Source organism: Salvelinus namaycush, chromosome 4 (genome assembly GCF_016432855.1).
Source record: "Salvelinus namaycush isolate Seneca chromosome 4, SaNama_1.0, whole genome shotgun sequence".
NCBI lineage: Eukaryota > Metazoa > Chordata > Actinopteri > Salmoniformes > Salmonidae > Salvelinus > Salvelinus namaycush.
Genome location: NC_052310.1, coordinates 3,209,876 through 3,231,217, shown reverse-complemented (window position 1 = coordinate 3,231,217; position 21,342 = coordinate 3,209,876). Strand labels below are relative to the sequence as shown.

The following is a 21,342-nucleotide window of genomic DNA, read 5'->3' as shown; positions in this document are numbered from 1 at the left end:
ATTTATGTTAGCTGACTCAGAGTCCTCGTTGTCAAGTATCCTGAGTTTCCACCCCTCGTTAACCCCCCCTCTCTTAACAGAGGGGTAGTGTGCTAATATAGCACTGTGCCATGCCAGGGGATGGTTTGTGTGGAAGATAAGGTTGCTGATGTTCCCATTTTTGTAATAGTCAGCAAAAAGTGTCTCTTGATTTTCCATAAGGAGCTTCATTTTGTGCTCTTTTCTTGCCTTATCATTCTTTACACTCACAGGGTACTGTATTTTAATTACCTCTGAACAGCAGGAGGGAGCTTCTAAGGCCTCTCCATTTGGTTGGGGTAGACTATTCGACTCTCCTGCCATTGTTGGGCTAATGGTCTTTGACACCTCTCACTTGACACGTCAGTGCTAGTTGAAGCTGTATCAAGCTTGGCAATTATGTTTCATTCAATGCTTATAAAGTAATGTCATGTATTTTTCTTCTTGGCTTTTGGCAATAGAATATAGTTTCAGACTAAACATTACTCACTCAGTTCCAGGTTGGGTGGTGTTTTCAGGTTACTGTTGTTTTCCAGAGAATTTGCTGTGTAATAATCCTTGGTATTTGTGAATCTTTCAGGTGATTCCGTAATTCCGTCCAAAATCAGGTTGTAGGTTTTGAGTTTTGATTTGAATTTAGGGTTATGTTGTAGAGGGTAGCATCCTGTATGTGTTCCTGACAAAAAATCCAAGTTTAACTAACTCTAAATCTATATTTTTTAAAGAAAATGCTGAAAAATGCAGGAGCTCATCTGATCATGACCTCTCTCTCTCTCTCTCTCTCTCTCTCTCTGGCCATGGCCTGTGCCTCTCTCTCTCTCTCTCTGTCTCTGTCCTGCCATGGCCTGTGCCTCTCTATCTGTCTCTGTTCTGCCATGGCCTGTGCCCCTCTCTCTGTCTCTGTCCTGCCATGGCCTGTGCAACCTCTCTCTGTCTCTGTCCTGCCATGGCCTGTGCAACCTCTCTCTGTCTCTGTCCTACCATGGCCTGTGCCCCTCTCTCTGTCTCTGTCTCTGTCCTGCCATGGCCTGTGCCTCTCTCTCTGTCTCTGTCCTGCCATGGCCTGTGCCTCTCTCTCTCTCTCTCTCTCTCTCTCTCTCTCTCTCTCTCTCTCTCTCTCTGTCTCTGTCTCTGTCTCTGTCTCTGTCTCTGTCTCTGTCCTGCCATAGCCTGTGCCTCTCTCTCTGTCTCTGTCCTACCATGGCCTGTGCCCCTCTCTCTGTCTCTGTCTCTGTCCTGCCATGGCCTGTGCCCCTCTCTCTCTCTCTCTCTCTCTATCTCTGTCCTGCCATGGCCTGTGCCTCTCTCTCTGTCTCTGTCCTGCCATGGCCTGTGCCCCTCTCTCTCTCTCTCTCTCTCTCTCTCTCTCTGTCTCTGTCCTGCCATGGCCTGTGCCTCTCTCTCTGTCTCTGTTCTGCCATGGCCTGTGCCCCTCTCTCTGTCTCTGTCTCTGTCCTGCCATGGCCTGTGCAACCTCTCTCTGTCTCTGTCCTACCATGGCCTGTGCCCCTCTCTCTGTCTCTGTCTCTGTCCTGCCATGGCCTGTGCCTCTCTCTCTGTCTCTGTCCTGCCATGGCCTGTGCCCCTCTCTCTCTCTCTCTCTCTCTCTCTCTCTCTCTCTCTCTCTCTCTCTCTCTGTCTCTGTCTCTGTCTCTGTCTCTGTCCTGCCATAGCCTGTGCCTCTCTCTCTGTCTGTCTCTGTCCTGCCATGGCCTGTGCCCCTCTCTCTGTCTCTGTCTCTGTCCTGCCATGGCCTGTGCCCCTCTCTCTGTCTCTGTCTCTGTCCTGCCATGGCCTGTGCCCCTCTGTCTCTGTCCTGCCATGGCCTGTGCCTCTCTCTCTGTCTCTGTCCTGCCATGGCCTGTGCCCCTCTCTCTGTCTCTGTTCTGCCATGGCCTGTGCCCCCCTCTCTCTCTCTGTTCTGCCATGGCCTGTGCCCCCCTCTCTCTCTCTGTCTCTGTCCTGCCATGGCCTGTGCCCCCCTCTCTCTCTCTGTCTCTGTCCTGCCATGGCCTGTGCCTCTCTCTCCATTGCGGTGTGTTTGGGGAGGAAATGTGTCAGACTGTCAGAAGAGAGGAGGAGAGGAGCATTTTATTTCTAAACTGCTGTGTCACTGTGTGTGTGTGTGTGTGTGTGTGTGTGTGTGTGTGTGTGTGTGTGTGTGTGTGTGTGTGTGTGTGTGTGTGTGTGTGTGTGTGTGTGTGTGTGTGTAGTTATGTATAAGCACTGGTTATCATTGGCACATTTACACGATGACAGATATTACCATGGATCTAATCAATGTGCTGCTTCATGGTGGGAGATTGTGTGAGGAGGAAGTATGAGCAGTAAACATTCTGTACTAGACTGGTCCTCTAGCACACCAGGGGAACATCTGTGTGTGTGTGTGTGTGTGTGTGTGTGTGTGTGTGTGTGTGTGTGTGTGTGTGTGTGTGTGTGTGTGTGTGTGTGTGTGTGTGTGTGTGTGTGTGTGTGTGTGTGTGTGTGTGTGTGTGTGTGTGTGTGTGTGTGTGAATTCAAAGTGTTGGGCGTTTTCTGAAGTGGAGTAGCTAGAATAATTAACAGCTTGTACACACACACACACACACACACAGCGTGTTGAAATGCACAGGAAGTTGCAGCGCAGTGCAGAGGAGAGGTGAGGCTGGAACATCAAACAGGGAAACACATCCAGATTCAGAGAGAGAACGTGGGAGGGGGGGGGGGGTGACAGTGAGAGAGGGGTAACCCCTCTTTCTAGTCGAGGGATTCCTTTACTGCAGTGATCAGCAGTTTACCCCATCCCCCCCTCCCTCTTACACACTCTTCTCTGCCTCTCTTCTCTCTCTATACCCCTCCTCCACTAGACAAACACACACGTTCCTCTGACAAGCATGTACCCACACACACACCTACACACACGCACACTCCTAGGCACGTTTTCTTCTACAGGACAAATCAGTCTGCTGCAAAGTAGCTCTTGGACGAACACACACCGCACACCATCTCTGATGTATCACGCTGTCATACTCCAGCTTCCATTCATCACCATCCCTCCCTTGCTGCTATTCATTCTTCCTCTGATCCTTTCATCCTCTACATCTCCGTTTCCTCTCTCTCTATCTCCCCCCTCTCTCTCTCTTTCCCTCTCTCTTTCCCGCTCTCCTTCCTCTTTCCCTCTCCCTCTTTCCCTCTCCCTCTTTCCCTCTCCCTCTTTCCCTCTCCTCGCTCTCTCTTTCCCTCTCCTCGCTCTCCCTTTCCCTCTCCTCGCTCTCCCTTTCCCTCTCCTCGCTCTCCCTTTCCCTCTCCTCGCTCTCCCTTTCCCTCTCCTCGCTCTCCCTTTCCCTCTCCTCGCTCTCCCTTTCCCTCTCCTCGCTCTCCCTTTCCCTCTCCTCGCTCTCCCTTTCCCTCTCTCTCCTCTCTCTCTCTCTTTTTTCCTCTCTCTCTCCAGCTTTCCCTCTATCTTCCTCATTCCCCCTCTCCCTCTTTCCCTCTCTCTCTCTCTCTCTCTCTCTTTCCCCCTCTCTCCCTCTTTCCCTCTCTCCCCTCTCTCCCTTTCCCTCTCTCCTCTCTCTTTTCTCTTTCCCTCTCCTTTCTCTCCCTTTCCCTCTCCTCTCTCTCCCTTTCCCTCTCCTCTCTCTCCCTTTCCCTCTCCGCTCTCTCTCTTTTCCTCTCTCTCTCTTTTTTCTCTTTCCCTCTCCTCTCTCTCTCTTTCTCTCTCCTCTCTCTCTCTCTTTCCCTCTCTCTCCTCTCTCCTCTCTCTTTTTTCCTCTCTCTCTCCTCTCTCTCCAGCTTTCCCTCTCTCTCTCCATCTCCCTCTTTCCCTCTCTCTATCTTCCTCATTCCCCCTCTCCCTCTTTCCCTCTCTCTATCCTCTTCTTCTTTCCCTCTCTCTCTCCTTCTCGCTCTTCATTCTCTCTCTTTCTCTCTGGCGGTATGACATTGATTCCAAGGTTGGGGTGCTAATTGACAGGGTTGCTGTTGAATATTTCAGATGGTGTTTCAGTGACTCTGTTCTGCTAAGGGAAAGAGGGGATTTTCAGAGCTGGGTGTGTGTTAGCAGTGAAATGGGTAGTTGGCCTCTGAAAGCAGCGTCAGCACAAGAACTGTTTGTCGGGAGCGTCATGAAATGGGTTTCCACACAAGCCTAACGTTTCGAACACACCGACAGCGTCGTGGCGCAAAACGGTACGCAGCATCATCTGGATATGTGTCCAACAAAAGTTCAACATTCACATTCTGCTAACATTTCTGTCAAACCGTCTACGCAGACAGTTTGACACATACAGTTGAAGTCGGAAGTTTACATACACTTTGGTTGGAGTCATTAAAACTCGTTTTTCAACCACTCCACAAATTTCTTGTTAACAAACTATAGTTTTGGCAAGTCGGTTAGGACATCTACTTTGTACATGACACAAGTAATTTTTCCAACAATTGTTTAAAGACAGATTATTTCACTTATAATTCACTGTATCACAATTCCAGTGGGTCAGAAGTTTACATCAAATCAAATGTTATTTGTCACATACACATGGTTAGCAGATGTTAATGCGAGTGTAGCGAAATGCTTGTGCTTCTAGTTCCGACAATGCAGTAATATCCAACGAGTAACCTAACAATTTCACAATTACCTTATACACACAAGTGTTAAGGAATGAATAAGAATATGTACATAAAACAAATATATGAATGAGTGATGGTATAGAACGGCATAGGCAAGATGCAGTGGATGGTATAGAGTACAGTATAAACATGTGAGATGAGTAATGTAGGATATGTAAACATACAAAATTGGCATACACTAAGTTGACTGTACCTTTTAAACAGCTTGGAAAATTCCAGAAAATGAGGCTAATTGACATCATTTGAGTCAATTGGAGGTGTACCTGTGGATGTATTTCAAGGCCTACCTTCAAACTCAGTGCCTCTTTGCTTGACATCATGGGAAAACGAAAATAATTCAGCCAAGACCTCAGAAAATAAATTGTAGACCTCCACAAGTCTGGTTCATCGTTGGGAGCAATTTCCAAATGCCTGAAGGTACCACGTTCATCTGTACAATATATAGTATACAAGTATAAACACCATGGGACCACACAGCCGTCATACCGCTCAGGAAGGAGACGTGTTTGGTCTCCTAGAGATGAACGTACTTTGGTGCGAAAAGTGCAAATCAATCCCAGAACAACAGCAAAGGACCTTTTGAAGATGCTGGAGGAAACAGGTATAAAAGTATCTATATCCACAGTAAAACGAGTCCTATATCGACATAACCTGAAAGGCCGCTCAGCAAGGAAGAAGCCACTGCTCCAAAACCGCCATAAAAAAGCCAGACTACGGTTTGCAACTGCACATTGGGACAAAGATCGTACTTTTTGGAGAAATGTCCTCTGGTCTGATGAAACGAAAATATTTGGCCATAATGACCATCGTTATATTTGGAAGAAAAAGGGGGATGCTTGCAAGCTGAAGAACACCATCCCAACCGTGGCAGCATCATGTTTTGGGGGTGCTTTGCTGCAGGAGGGACTGGTGCATTTCACAAAATAGATGGCATCATGAGGGAGGAAAATGATGTGGATATATTGAAGCAACATCTCAAGACATCAGTCAGGAAGTTAAAACTTGGTCGCAAATGTGTCTTCCAAATGGACAATGACCCCAAGCATACTTCCAAAGTTGTGGCAAAAAAAAAAAATGGCTAAAGGACAACAAAGTCAAGGTATTGGAGTGGCCATCACAAAGCCCTGACCTCAATCACATAGAACATTTGTGTGAAGAACTGAAAAAGCGTGTGCGCGCAAGGAGGCCTACAAACCTGACTCAGTTACACCAGCTCTGTCAGGAGGAATGGACCAAAATTCACCCAACTTATTGTTGGGAGCTTGTGGAAGACTACCCGAAACGTTTCACCCAAGTTAAACAATTTAAAGGCAATGCTACCAAATACTAATTGAGTATATTCAAACTTCTGACCCACTGGGAATGTGATGAAATAAATAAAAGCTGAAATAAATCATTTTCTCTGCTATTATTCTGACATTTCACATTCTTAAAATAAAGTGGTGATGCTAACTGACCTAAGACAGGGCATTTTTACTAGGATTAAATGTCAGGAAATGTGAACAACTGAGTTTAAATGTATTTGGCTAAAGTGTATGTAAACTTCTGACTTCAACTGTACGTTCGATAAACCCAATGTACTCACCACACCGATCCCACTGCAACGCAACGCAGCGTTTCATTGGAAATGAATGTAATTCTGTTGTACCAAAATGCAGTGACGCTGTCGGTGTGTTTGAAGCGTGTGTTTGGCTGGAAAAGTGTAAAGCTCACGGCCATTGGACTCTGGAGCAGTGGAAACGCATTCTCTGGAGTAATGAATCACGCTTCACCATCTGGCAGTCCGACGGATGAATCTGGGTTTGGCGGATACCAGGAGAACGCTACCTGCCCCAATGTATAGTGCCAACTGTAAAGTTTGGTGGATGAGGCCCCTTAGTTTCAGTGAAGGAAAATCTTAACGCTACAGCATACAATGACATTCTAGGTGATTCTGTGCTTCCAACTTTGTGGCAACAGTTTGAGGAAGACCCTTTTCTGTTTCAGCATGACAGTGACCCTGTGCACATAGCGAGGTCCAGACAGAAATGGTTTGTCGAGATCTGTGTGTAAGAACTTGACTGGCCTCCACAGAGCCCTGACCTCAACTCCGTCGAACACCTTTGGGATGAATTGGAACGCCGACTGCGAGCCAGGCCTAATCGCCCAACATCAGTGCCCGACCTCACTAATGCTCGAGGCTGAATGGAAGCAAGTCCCTGCAGCAATGTTCCAACATCTAGTGGAAAGCCTTCCCAGAAGAGAGGAGGCTGTTATAGCAGCAAAGGGGGACCAACTCCACATTAATGCCCATGATTTTGGAATGAGATGTTGGATGAGCAGGTAGTGTAGGATCTGTCTATATATGGAGAAATACATGTTTTAATGTTGTTTGTTCTGTTCGATTGGTCAACCAAGTCTGGTACAGGGAAATGGGGCGGAGCCCGTCAGGACTATTCATTAATAACTACAGTGCTATGGGAGTTCCAATGAAAAACCTCCATGTCACTACACACACACACACACACACACACACACACACACACACACACACACACACACACACACACACACACTCTTCAACACACACACACACACACACTCTTCAACACACACACACACACACTCTTCAACACACACACACACACACACACACACATTACAGAATGTCTCTCTCTGCACAATCTGATCAGCAGCAGTCTCAGCAGAGTAATCAGTATTACATTGCGCTGCTGCTAATCGTTACCTACACACACACACTCCCTTGGGTAGCAGGGGGGTGGGTGTGTGTTACGACTAAAATGAGGATATCGTTTTTCATCCTGGCAAGCTCTTGCATGTGTGCTAGCTAAGCGATCTCTCTCTCACGAGCAACACACACACACATATGCATGCTATACGACGCACACACACACACACACACACACACACACACACACACTGTCAGGAAGGCAGGTGCATTTTAGACTGTGTTTCATGTGGTGCTATCCAGACTAGCCTCTGTGTGTGTGTGTGTGTGTGTTGGAGAGTCTGTGTGTGTGTGTTGGAGAGTCTGTGTGTGTGTGTGTTGGAGAGTCTGTGTGTGTGTGTGTTGGAGAGTCTGTGTGTGTGTGTTGGAGAGTGTGTGTGTGTGTGTGTGTGTGTGTGTGTGTTGGAGAGCCTGTGTGTGTGTGTGTGTGTGTGTGTGTGTGTGTGTGTGTGTGTGTGTGTGTGTGTGTGTGTGTGTGTGTGTGTGTGTGTGTGTGTGTGTGTGTGTGTGTGTGTGTGTGTGTGTGTGTGTGTGTGTGTGTGTGTGTGTGTGTGTGTGTGTGTGTGTGTGTGTTGGAGAGTGTGTGTGTGTTGGAGAGTGTGTGTGTGTGTGTGTGTGTGTGTGTGTGTGTGTGTGTGTGTGTTGGAGAGTCTGTGTGTGTGTGTGTGTTGGAGAGTCTGTGTGTGTGTGTGTGTTGGAGAGTCTGTGTGTGTGTGTGTTGGAGAGTCTGTGTGTGTGTGTGTTGGAGAGTCTGTGTGTGTGTGTGTGTTGGAGAGTCTGTGTGTGTGTGTTGGAGAGTGTGTGTGTGTGTGTGTGTGTGTGTGTGTCTGTGTGTGTGTGTTGGAGAGTGTGTGTGTTGGAGAGTGTGTGTGTGTGTTGGAGAGTGTGTGTGTGTGTGTGTGTGTGTGTGTGTGTGTGTTGGAGAGTCTGTGTGTGTGTGTGTGTGTTGGAGAGTCTGTGTGTGTGTGTTGGAGAGTGTTTCGTTGCAGGTGTCTGGCTCTATTTGTCCTCTCTACCTCCTCCCGGTCTGCTTCTGAAAACAGAGAGAAAACGAAGATTCGGCTCAAACCTTTTATAGTTAGAACAAGTTTCGATGGGAGATGGGACTCTATGGAAAGATGAGACTCTGAGACTCTATGGAAAGATGAGACTCTGAGACTCTATGGAAAGATGAGACTCTATGAGACTCTATGGAAAGATGAGACTCTATGGAAAGATGAGACTCTATGGAAAGATGAGACTCTATGGAAAGATGAGACTCTATGAGACTCTATGGAAAGATGAGACTCTATGGAAAGATGAGACTCTATGGAAAGATGAGACTCTATGGAAAGATGAGACTCTATGAGACTCTATGGAAAGATGAGACTCTATGGAAAGATGAGACTCTATGGAAAGATGGGACTCTATGGAAAGATGAGACTCTGAGACTCTATGGAAAGATGAGACTCTATGAGACTCTATGGAAAGATGAGACGCTATGGAAAGATGGGACTCTATGGAAAGATGAGACTCTGAGACTCTATGGAAAGATGAGACTCTATGGAAAGATGGGACTCTATGGAAAGATGAGACTCTGAGACTCTATGGAAAGATGAGACTCTATGGAAAGATGAGACTCTATGGAAAGATGAGACTCTATGGAAAGATGGGACTCTATGGAAAGATGAGACTCTGAGACTCTATGGAAAGATGAGACTCTATGGAAAGATGAGACTCTATGGAAAGATGAGACTCTATGGAAAGATGAGACTCTATGGAAAGATGAGACTCTATGGAAAGATGGGACTCTATGGAAAGATGGGACTCTATGGAAAGATGAGACTCTATGAGACTCTATGGAAAGATGAGACTCTATGGAAAGATGGGACTCTATGGAAAGATGAGACTATGAGACTCTATGGAAAGATGGGACTCTATGGAAAGATGAGACTCTATGAGACTCTATGGAAAGATGAGACTCTATGGAAAGATGGGACTCTATGGAAAGATGGGACTCTATGGAAAGATGAGACTCTATGGAAAGATGGGACTCTATGGAAAGATGGGACTCTATGGAAAGATGGGACTCTATGGAAAGATGAAACTCTTGCGAACACGATGGTGTTCTCCGTTCTACGACCCCCACAAGTGTCACGGGATCCGCCTGGAGGTAACCCGGTTACCGGGATCCGCCTGGAGGTAACCCGGCTACCGGGATCCGCCTGGAGGTAACCCGGCTACCGGGATCCGCCTGGAGGTAACCCGGTTACCGGGTTAAAAAATGAATGGAAGTATGGAGGTGGTTTTATGCCTTTATTAAAATAGCCCCAAAACATCACTGACCCACCACCATATTTCACCGTGGGTATGAGGTGCCTCTCCTTGTCTGCATCTCTGTTTCTACGCCAAACATGCCGATGCTGTATCTGACCAAAACGTTACATTTTGGTCTCATCTGACCAGAGCACCTTCTTCCAGTCCTGGTGACCCCAAGACGCCACCAAGGCCTGCAATTCTTTCACAGTGATTCTTGGGGATTTTGTTGCTTCTGTCACTATCCTCCTCCCTATCCTGGGGGGGGCGTCTTCTACCCGTGAGGTTTTCAATTGTTCCATATCTTTAGAATGTTTTAATAATTGCCCTGACAGTGCTCAGTGGTATATTCAATCCTTTGTGGATCTTCTTGTAGCCATTACCAGATTTATGAAGGTCTACGACCATCTGTCTCTTTTGAACTGACAGTTCGTTTCTTCATGGTGTTGGATGACAGCGGGATATTGCATACGTGTTACCTCATTTTTATACCCTAGTGAAACAGGAAGTGATGTAATGGCTCAATATAGTTCCTTAACACTTAGATAAACTTAAATACGTGGAATTTAATTCCTGGTTTAATGCTGGTAGATGTTATTTACAATCATCTTTAAAGGTGCCATTAATTGTTTAACCTTGATTTGGAGGACATTGATTTTTAATTAAATCAATAAATGATTTTGGTGGGTTCCATTGAAACATAAAGTACAGTATTTCTTACATGTTGGTATTTTGAGTTTGTCTCTAATTACATTGTTTATATTGTTTAAAGTATTGTTTGTGCAGTGCCAGTAATTTTGGAGTGTAAATATATTTCCTGGGCGTTCTTATATCTCCTATATAAAGGACAGACACTTCAAAACCTTATACATTATGATTTCTTTTTTGACTGTGTTTTTTTGCCATTTATATGTTTTTCTATAGAATTTGGCTAGTACTATAGCCTATGTTTTATCAAATACTTTTTAAAACCATTTTTTCTAATATATATACCTAAAGGGGTCTTACAATTCTAAATGAAATGGCTAAATTATCCATGATATGACCATCTTTAAAAAATAATAATTCCATGTCACCTTAAACTATTTAGAAGTAAGGGTAGTCTAGATGGACACACAGAGCCATAGTAAGGGTAGCCTAGATGGACACACAGAGCCATAGTAAGGGTAGTCTAGACGGACACACAGAGCCATAGTAAGGGTAGCCTAGACAGACACACAGAGCCATAGTAAGGGTAGCCTAGACAGACACACAGAGCCATAGTAAGGGTAGTCTAGACGGACACACAGAGCCATAGTAAGGGTAGTCTAGATGGACACACAGAGCCATAGTAAGGGTAGCCTAGACAGACACACAGAGCCATAGTAAGGGTAGCCTAGACAGACACACAGAGCCATAGTAAGGGTAGTCTAGACGGACACACAGAGCCATAGTAAGGGTAGTCTAGACGGACACACAGAGCCATAGTAAGGGTAGCCTAGACGGACACACAGAGCCATAGTAAGGGTAGCCTAGACGGACACACAGAGCCATAGTAAGGGTAGTCTAGATGGACACACAGAGCCATAGTAAGGGTAGTCTAGACGGACACACAGAGCCATAGTAAGGGTAGCCTAGATGGACACACAGAGCCATAGTAAGGGTAGTCTAGATGGACACACAGAGCCATAGTAAGGGTAGTCTAGACGGACACACAGAGCCATAGTAAGGGTAGTCTAGACGGACACACAGAGCCATAGTAAGGGTAGCCTAGACGGACACACAGAGCCATAGTAAGGGTAGCCTAGACGGACACACAGAGCCATAGTAAGGGTAGTCTAGACGGACACACAGAGCCATAGTAAGGGTAGTCTAGACGGACACACAGAGCCATAGTAAGGGTGCTACTACCATTTATGTTACATGCATCTGTCCACAAGAAATTAGACACAGTCCAGTATTGTCACCTAATTTCAACAGGCTGTCCACACCGTCTTCAGCCATGTGCACTGAGAGCTAAATCTGACTGATTTTCCCTCATCCGGTTCCCAATAGAATCCCAAAGCCAAATCCATGTCACCAAATGTGTGTATTCTACCCCATCCCACATTAATCTCATTAACAGTTGTTAAAGGGGCAATCTGCAGTTGAAACAATAGCAAAGTGTGTACCCCACCACTGTTTTGGTAAACATAATAAGTAGACATCTGTTGGGAACTGCTTATATTTGTGTAAATTTAATTGGCATATGTGAATTGGAAATGTTCTTTTTTTTTTTTTTTTGCGTATCTCAACTCTCTGTGAGACACCATTGGAGATTGGGGTCACGGCCAGGGTCGCCATTGGAGATTGGGGTTACTAGCCCGACACTCTGACCGCTAGGCTACCTGCCGCCATGTAAACAGCTGAGAGATGGAGCTGGTTACCTGCCGCCGACACTCTGACCGCTAGGCTACCTGCCGCCATGTAAACAGCTGAGAGATGGAGCTGGTGTGTGCATTCTGTAAGTTGTTAAGGTCGGGATTAGTCTGGCTGTTGGACTGAAAGCCCAGTCTGGCTAATGCAGTGTGTTTGGCAGACTCATTCTCTGATTGACAGATGGCAAGCTAATCAATGACCGGCTGACTGATTGACCGGCTGACTGATTGACCGGCTGACTGATTGACCGGCTGACTGATTGACCGGCTGACTGATTGACCGGCTGACTGTTTGACTGGCTGACTGATTGACTGGCTGACTGACAGGTGGGACTTGAGTCTCCATGGAAGAGCTACACCCCAGGTTTTACTTTGCCACAGTACAGAGATGGATACAGGGCCTACTGCGCCACAGGGCCCACTGCGCCACAGGGCCCACTGCGCCACAGGGCCCACTGCGCCACAGGGCCCACTGCGCCACAGGGCCCACTGCGCCACAGGGCCCACTGCACCACAGGGCCCACTGCGCCACAGGTGACTCAAATCAAATATTATTCGTCACATGCTTCATAAACAACAGGCGTAGACTAACAGTGAAATGATTACGGGCCCTTCCCAACAATGGAGAGAGAAAATACAGAAAGTGTAGAACAATTATAACACGAGGAATAAATACACAATGAGTAACGATAACTTGACTATATACACGGAGTACCAGTACCGGGTCAATGTTCAGGGGTACCAGGTCATTGAGGTAGATATGTACATACAGGTGGGGCTAAAGTGACTGATAATAAACAGGAGCAGCAGCGTCTGTGATTAGTCTGAAGAGGTAGTGTGAAGTTACCGTGCAGATGGTTGGCCCATATTGGAATATCTGAGTCCCCAAGTCCCATCCTGCGTCACAGGGCACTCTCTGCTCAGTGGCTCAGTGGAAAGAGATGAGATGTGAAGTCCCAGGTTCATTCTGTTTGTATCGACATCACAGGACCAGCTTCTTCTGTGATACTGGGCCCAGAGAGGACAGCACAGGACCAGATTCTACGGGGATACTGGGTCCAGACAGGACGTCACAGGACCAGATTCTACAGGGATACTGGGTCCAGACAGGACATCACAGGACCAGATTCTACAGGGATACTGGGTCCACAGTAGATCTCACAGGACCAGATTCTACAGGGATACTGGGTCCAGAGAGGACGTCACAGGACCAGATTCTACAGGGATACTGGGTCCAGACAGGACATCACAGGGCCAGATTCTACAGGGATACTGGGTCCAGACAGGACATCACAGGATCAGATTCTACAGGGATACTGGGTCCAGAGAGGACATCACAGGATCAGATTCTACAGGGATACTGGGTCCAGACAGGACATCACAGGGCCAGATTCTACAGGGATACTGGGTCCAGACAGGACATCACAGGACCAGATTCTACAGGGATACTGGGTCCAGACAGGACATCACAGGACCAGATTCTACAGGGATACTGGGTCCACAGTAGATCTCACAGGACCAGATTCTACAGGGATACTGGGTCCAGACAGGACGTCACAGGACCAGATTCTACAGGGATACTGGGTCCAGACAGGACATCACAGGGCCAGATTCTACAGGGATACTGGGTCCAGACAGGACGTCACAGGACCAGATTGTACAGGGATACTGGGTCCAGAGAGGGAAGAGAAGACTGTAGTTTATGAGGCAGGGCTAGAGAGGAGAGAGAGTAGAGAAAGTCATGTTTATTGTTCATTTCCGATTAGTTTATTTCACTATTGTTTCACTTGCTATGGCAATGTAAACACACTGTCCCATGCCAATAAAGCCCATTTGAGTTGAATTGAGAGAGAGAGAACAGAAAGAGAGCCCAGCCCCGACCTATGTTAGTTCAGTTCCCTTTGACAGGAATTAGTCTTGGATCTTCAACACTCCAAGTTAAAAAGTCATACGCACAGTGAGCGCAGAGTAGTATAGCCTAAGTTTATAGCTGTAATCTAGGACTGTGATGAAGGCCTATAGCTGTAATCTAGGACTCTGTGATGAAGGCCTTTTGCTGTAATCTAGGACTCTGTGATGAAGGCCTTTTGCTGTAATCTAGGACTCTGTGATGAAGAGAGGGAACCAGAGTAAAATGTTCTCAGAATCTGCCTGTAACCTAAAAATAAACATTCCCAAAACAGGCGACATGTTCACTTCTGTTCTCAGAACGTTTCAAAAATAAATAATACGTTCAGTTTTCACCAATGTGAAACCAAAAAACATACGTTCCTACAACTTCCATGGAATAAAAATGTGCTAGCTGGGTAGATTCTCCCATGTACCTTAGTAAGTTAGCTAGCATGTTTTAATTCAGTAAATCCTATTTAAAGCACCAGGCAGGAGAGCGGTTGGGCTGACTGGTAGAGTGACTGGATGGGGGGATGGCTGTGTGTGGGGGGGTGTACAGTGATGTCTATTTAAAGCACCAGGCAGGAGAGCGGTTGGGCTGGCTGGTAGAGTGACTGGATAGAGTGTACAGTGATGTCTATTTAAGGCAGTTGAAGCTGCAGGGGTGTACTTCAGCTATGGGGGCCATCCTAAGTGCCAGGGATAGAGAGAGAGATTTTGGTATCTCAAATTTGATGTAATGTTTGTAATTTTGTCTTTTAATCATTAGATGTTTTATTTGTTTTGACTGTAGAGCAGCACTTTGGAAACAGGTGTTGTATATATTTTTACCCAAATCAATTAAATAAAATTCAGGGCTAGGAGAACATATTCATTTGAAGGCTCTAATCAGGCCTGGTCCCTGGCTATATGAGATGTACTGTAGGTTCACTCAGCTCTGATCAGGCCTGGTCCCTAGCTATATGAGATGTTCTGTAGGTTCACTCAGCTCTGATCAGGCCTGGTCCCTGGCTAGAGATCCCTGGTTTAGACACCCCTCCTCAGAGATCCATGGTTAAATATCTCTGGTTAGAGATGACACTGTACTGTAATGCAGGTTGACTCTGCTCTGCACTGCACACACAACCATGCACCCGACACGCTGTACTGCAGGCTGGCTAATATAAATATCATCAATAGAACGGACCTCCCGTTTCAAGTCGATGATGGCATAATGGCCTTTCTATCGACTCTATATCTGTGGGCTGACTGGCATAGAACAGCAATGATGCACATCCATGTCACCTGATCATACCCAACACCCTGACGGAGAGACGTACCCAACACCCTGACGGAGAGACGTACCCAACACCCTGACGGGGACGCGTACCCGACACCCTGACGGGGACGCGTACCCGACACCCTGACGGGGACGCGTACCCGACACCCTGACGGAGAGACGTACCCGACACCCTGACGGAGACGTACCCGACACCCTGACGGGGACGCGTACCCGACACCCTGACGGAGAGACGTACCCGACACCCTGACGGAGACGTACCCAACACCCTGACGGAGACGTACCCAACACCCTAACGGGGACGTACCCAACACCCTGACGGGGACGCGTACCCAACACCCTGGCGGAGACGTACCCAACACCCTGACGGAGAGATGTACCCAACACCCTGACGGGGACGCGTACCCAACACCCTGACGGAGAGACGTACCCGACTCCCTGACGGAGAGACGTACCCAACACCCTGACGGAGAGACGTACCCGACTCCCTGACGGAGAGACGTACCCAGCACCCTGGCGGAGACGTACCCAGCACCCTGGCGGAGACGTACCCAGCACCCTGGCGGAGACGTACCCAACACCCTGACGGGGACGCGTACCCGACACCCTGACGGGGAGACGTACCCGACTCCCTGACGGAGAGACGTACCCAACACCCTGACGGAGACGCGTACCCAGCACCCTGACGGAGACGCGTACCCAACACCCTGACGGAGACGTACCCAACACCCTGACGGAGACGTACCCAACACCCTGACGGAGACGCGTACCCAACACCCTGACGGAGACGTACCCAACACCCTGACGGAGACGTACCCAACACCCTGACGGAGACGCGTACCCAACACCCTGACGGAGAGACGTACCCAACACCCTGACGGAGAGACGTACCCAACACCCTGACGGAGACGCGTACCCAACACCCTGACGGAGACGCGTACCCAACACCCTGACGGAGACGCGTACCCAACACCCTGACGGAGACGTACCCAACACCCTGACGGAGACGCGTACCCAACACCCTGACGGAGACGCGTACCCAACACCCTGACGGAGACGCGTACCCAACACCCTGACGGAGACGCGTACCCAACACCCTGACGGAGACGCGTACCCAACACCCTGACGGAGACGCGTACCCAACACCCTGACGGAGACGCGTACCCAACACCCTGACGGAGACGCGTACCCAACACCCTGACGGAGACGTACCCAGCACCCTGGCGGAGACGTACCCGACACCCTGACGGGGACGCGTACCCGACACCCTGACGGGGAGACGTACCCGACTCCCTGACGGAGAGACGTACCCAGCACCCTGGCGGAGACGTACCCAGCACCCTGGCGGAGACGCGTACCCAACACCCTGACGGAGACGCGTACCCGACACCCTGACGGGGACGCGTACCCAGCACCCTGACGGGGACGCGTACCCAACACCCTGACGGGGACGCGTACCCAACACCCTGACGGAGACGCGTACCCAACACCCTGACGGAGATGTACCCAACACCCTGACGGAGACGTACCCAACACCCTGACGGAGACGCGTACCCAACACCCTGACGGAGACGCGTACCCAACACCCTGACGGAGACGCGTACCCAACACCCTGACGGAGACGCGTACCCAACACCCTGACGGAGACGCGTACCCAACACCCTGACGGAGACGCGTACCCAACACCCTGACGGAGACGTACCCAACACCCTGACGGAGACGCGTACCCAACACCCTGACGGAGACGTACCCAACACCCTGTTTCTCATCCTCGTGCACTGTCCTCCCCCTCCCTCCCTCCTTTAGTTTTCTCTCTGTGTGAGTAATTCTGACAGGCCGTGTCCGCCTTTAAAAGGCTTCTTCTCTGCTCAGGGCAACAGTGACATGCTGTCTTGTGTTGTCCCTAAACTAATTCAACTCATGTGGAGACCATATAGGAACTAACTCTGGGAGGGAGGGAGGGAGAGTCCTACCACCTCTTCTACTTAGCCAGCCTCCCTCCCTCCCTCCCTCCCTCCCTCCCTCCCTCCCTGCCTGCTCAGACAGCTGTGTGTGTGTTGTAACTTGTTTCTACTGTGTAAAACTCTCTCATTACTCTGACAGTCAGAATGCATTCAGGTTCTTATCACACACACATACACATACACACATACACACACACACACACACACACACACACACACACACACACACACACACACACACACACACACACACACACACACACACACACACACGATGCAGGCCACTTATTATGTTCCTCATTTCTGTTTCAGTGTCACATTCCTTTCTGTCTGTGTCCATTCCTTTAGGTGGTGGTTATTGTGGGTTTGGTCTAGTTGTGGTTGCTGGTTTTCCATAACAAACCATCTGTCTGTGTCTGTGTCTCTGTCTGTCTGTGTCTCTGTCTCTGTCTCTCTGTCTGTCTGTGTCTGTGTCTGTGTATGTGTCTGTCTGTGTCTGTCTGTCTCTCTGTCTCTGTCTGTCTGTGTCTCTGTGTCTGTCTGTGTCTCTGTCTATGTGTATGTGTGTCTCTGTGTCTGTGCACACTGGGGTGAGGCTCCTGGGGAGAACATGTTCTTGTCTAGAGGGAGATGTACTTCATTATATACACATGTACGGGATACAGTGTCAGCAATACTTCATTATATACACATGTACGGGATACAGTGTCAGCAATACTTCATTATATACACATGTACAGGATACAGTGTCAGCAATACTTCATTATATACACATGTACAGGATACAGTGTCAGCAATACTTCATTATATACACATGTACAGGATACAGTGTCAGCAATACTTCATTATATACACATGTACAGGATACATTGTCAACAATACTTCATTATACACACATGTACAGGATACAGTGTCAACAATACTTCATTATACACACATGTACAGGATACAGTGTCAACAATACTACATTATACACACATGTGCAGGATACAGTGTGAACAATACTACATTATACACACACGTACAGGATACAGTGTCAACAATACTACATTATACACACATGTACAGGATACAGTGTCAACAATACTACATTATACACACATGTACAGGATACAGTGTGAACATTTAGATCCAACAGTGGTAGATTCCTGTAAAATAATGTTCCTGTAAACAATATATACTGTCTGTCCTTTTTTATTTCAAATCGAACGTTATTTATACAGCACCTTGTGTACAAACTGATTTGTCTGTTTATATGAAGAGGCTCAACTGGTATTTGTAAAGTTGATTTCAAACAGACAATATAATACTTTTCTTTCTCTTTTTCTCTCCCTCTTTCTCTCTCGCTCTGTCTCTCTTTCTCTCTCTTTCTCTAGGGATGGAGGGGCGCCCCCTCATGGCAGGGCCAGAGACTACTGAGTTCCTCCACCGCTCCAGAAGGTGAGTGTTTATACCGCACTCTGGCATGGAGGCATTATGGGTAATGTGGTTTGGTGTTGACAGCTGAGTCATATAGATTTTTCAGTCAGCAACAGATGTAGTTGTGGAACAGCTGACTTTACGGTGGTGCTCAGGACTCGAGGTAGAGCCTCAGGCCTCAAGTCAAAGGCAGAGAGGGGTAGGGGCTTCCCCTGTCAGATCTAGAGAGGGGTAGGGGCTTCCCCTGTCAGTTCCAGAGAGGGGTAGGGGCTTCCCCTGTCAGTTCCAGAGAGGGGTAGGGGCTTCCCCTGTCAGATCCAGAGAGGGGTAGGGGCTTCCCCTGTCAGATCCAGAGAGGTAGAGCGGGGTAGAGGCTTCCCCTGTCAGATCCAGAGAGGGGTAGAGGCTTCCCCTGTCAGATCCAGAGAGGGGTAGAGGCTTCCCCTGTCAGATCCAGAGAGGGGTAGAGGCTTCCCCTGTCAGATCCAGAGAGGTGGAGAGGGGTAGAGGCTTCCCCTGTCAGATCCAGAGAGGGGTAGAGGCTTCCCCTGTCAGATCCAGAGAGGGGTAGAGGCTTCCCCTGTCAGATCCAGAGAGGTGGAGAGGGGTAGGGGCTTCCCCTGTCAGATCCAGAGAGGTAGAGCGGGGTAGGGGCTGCCCCTGTGAGATCCAGAGAGGGGTAGGGGCTGCCCCTGTGAGATCCAGAGAGGGGTAGGGGCTTCCCCTGTCAGATCCAGAGGTGGAGAGGGGTAGAGGCTTCCCCTGTCAGATCCAGAGAGGTAGAGAGGGGTAGAGGCTTCCCCTGTCAGATCCAGAGACGTAGAGCGGGGTAGGGGCTTCCCCTGTGAGATCCAGAGAGGGGTAGGGGCTTCCCCTGTGAGATCCAGAGCGGGGTAGGGGCTTCCCCTGTCAGATCCAGAGAGGTAGAGCGGGGTAGGGGCTTCCCCTGTGAGATCCAGAGGTGGAGAGGGGTAGGGGCTTCCCCTGTCAGATCCAGAGAGGTAGAGAGGGGTAGGGGCTTCCCCTGTGGTATCCAGAGAGGGGTACGGGCTTCCCCTGTCAGATCCAGAGAGGTAGAGCGGGGTAGGGGCTTCCCCTGTGAGATCCAGAGGTGGAGAGGGGTAGGGGCTTCCCCTGTCAGATCCGGAGAGGGGTAGAGGCTTCCCCTGTCAGATCCGGAGAGGGGTAGAGGCTTACCCTGTCAGATCCGGAGAGGGGTAGAGGCTTCCCCTGTCAGATCCGGAGAGGGGTAGAGGCTTCCCCTGTCAGATCCGGAGAGGGGTAGAGGCTTCCCCTGTCAGATCCGGAGAGAGGTAGAGGCTTCCCCTGTCAGATCCAGAGAGGGGTAGAGGCTTCCCCTGTCAGATCCAGAGAGGGGTGGGGACTTCCCCTGTCAGATCCAGAGAGGGGTGGGGACTTCCCCTGTCAGATCCAGAGAGGTAGAGCGGGGTAGGGACTTCCCCTGTGAGATCCAGAGGTGCAGAGGGGTAGGGGCTTCCGCTGTCAGATCCGGAGAGAGGTAGAGGCTTCCCCTGTCAGATCCGGAGAGGGGTAGAGGCTTCCCCTGTCAGATCCGGAGAGGGGTAGAGGCTTCCCCTGTCAGATCCGGAGAGGGGTAGAGGCTTCCCCTGTCAGATCCGGAGAGAGGTAGAGGCTTCCCCTGTCAGATCCGGAGAGAGGTAGATGCTTCCCCTGTCAGATCCAGAGAGGGGTAGAGGCTTCCCCTGTCAGATCCGGAGAGAGGTAGAGGCTTCCCCTGTCAGATCCGGAGAGGGGTAGAGGCTTCCCCTGTCAGATCCGGAGAGAGGTAGAGGCTTCCCCTGTCAGATCCGGAGAGGGGTAGAGGCTTCCCCTGTCAGATCCAGAGAGGGGTAGAGGCTTCCCCTGTCAGATCCAGAGAGGGGTAGAGGCTTCCCCTGTCAGATCCAGAGAGGGGTAGAGGCTTCCCCTGTCAGATCCAGAGAGGGGTAGAGGCTTCCCCTGTCAGATCTGGAGAGGGGTAGAGGCTTCCCCTGTCAGATCTGGAGAGGGGTAGAGGCTTCCCCTGTCAGATCCGGAGAGGGGTAGAGGCTTCCCCTGTCAGATCCAGAGAGGGGTAGGGGCTTCCCCTGTCAGATCCGGAGAGGGGTAGAGGCTTCCCCTGTCAGATCCAGAGAGGCTGCATTCTGCTTAATATAGTTTGGCAATACTACTTGTCAGAGATAGGAGTTTAGGCCTGAGGTGAGCTCAGTACAGTAGATGCCTGGGATTCCCCTGTCAGGTTAGCTTGTCAGTACTACTCAGCACCAGCAGTGGGTGGTGTTGTTTTGGAACAGTAGACTGCCTTTGTGCAGAGTCCTTAATTCCCCTGTCAGCCCTGGACCCAGAAACATTTTCTCCTCAGCTCTGGAGAGACAGAGATGGCTTTGACCCGTCACTGGAGAGAAACCGAGAGTTGATTAGCCTGCCCGAATACTTGGTGGGACGTTAGTTTGGAGCAAACAGCAGTCTCTCTCTCTCAGCCACAGCCAGCAGTCATTCATTTTGAAGGAGAAACTGGCATCTGTTCTTAGGAGAACTGAAAGGTTATGGAGAGAGAGAGAGGCATTGCAGTCAGGGCTCTGACAGAGTGTTCCGTGCTGAAGTGGGTTTTAATTGCGCTGCCATTATACTAGCATGAGAGGAGGCACAGGCAGCCACACACACACCCTCATAAGAGAGAGAGAGAGACACAGGCAGCCACACACACATCCCCATGAGAGAGAGAGA

The 21,342-nt window shown here is 49.1% G+C and overlaps 1 protein-coding gene across 1 annotated transcript in view; it reads left to right on the top strand.

Moving 5' to 3' along the window:
• mcu (mitochondrial calcium uniporter) overlaps positions 1-21,342 on the top strand; it is a 156,648-nt gene that overhangs the window by 115,929 nt on the left and 19,377 nt on the right. The window contains exon 3 of the mRNA XM_038990995.1: positions 18,552-18,615. Within this exon, the coding sequence (XP_038846923.1) occupies positions 18,552-18,615 (64 nt within the window). The remainder of the gene's footprint in view (positions 1-18,551; positions 18,616-21,342) is intronic.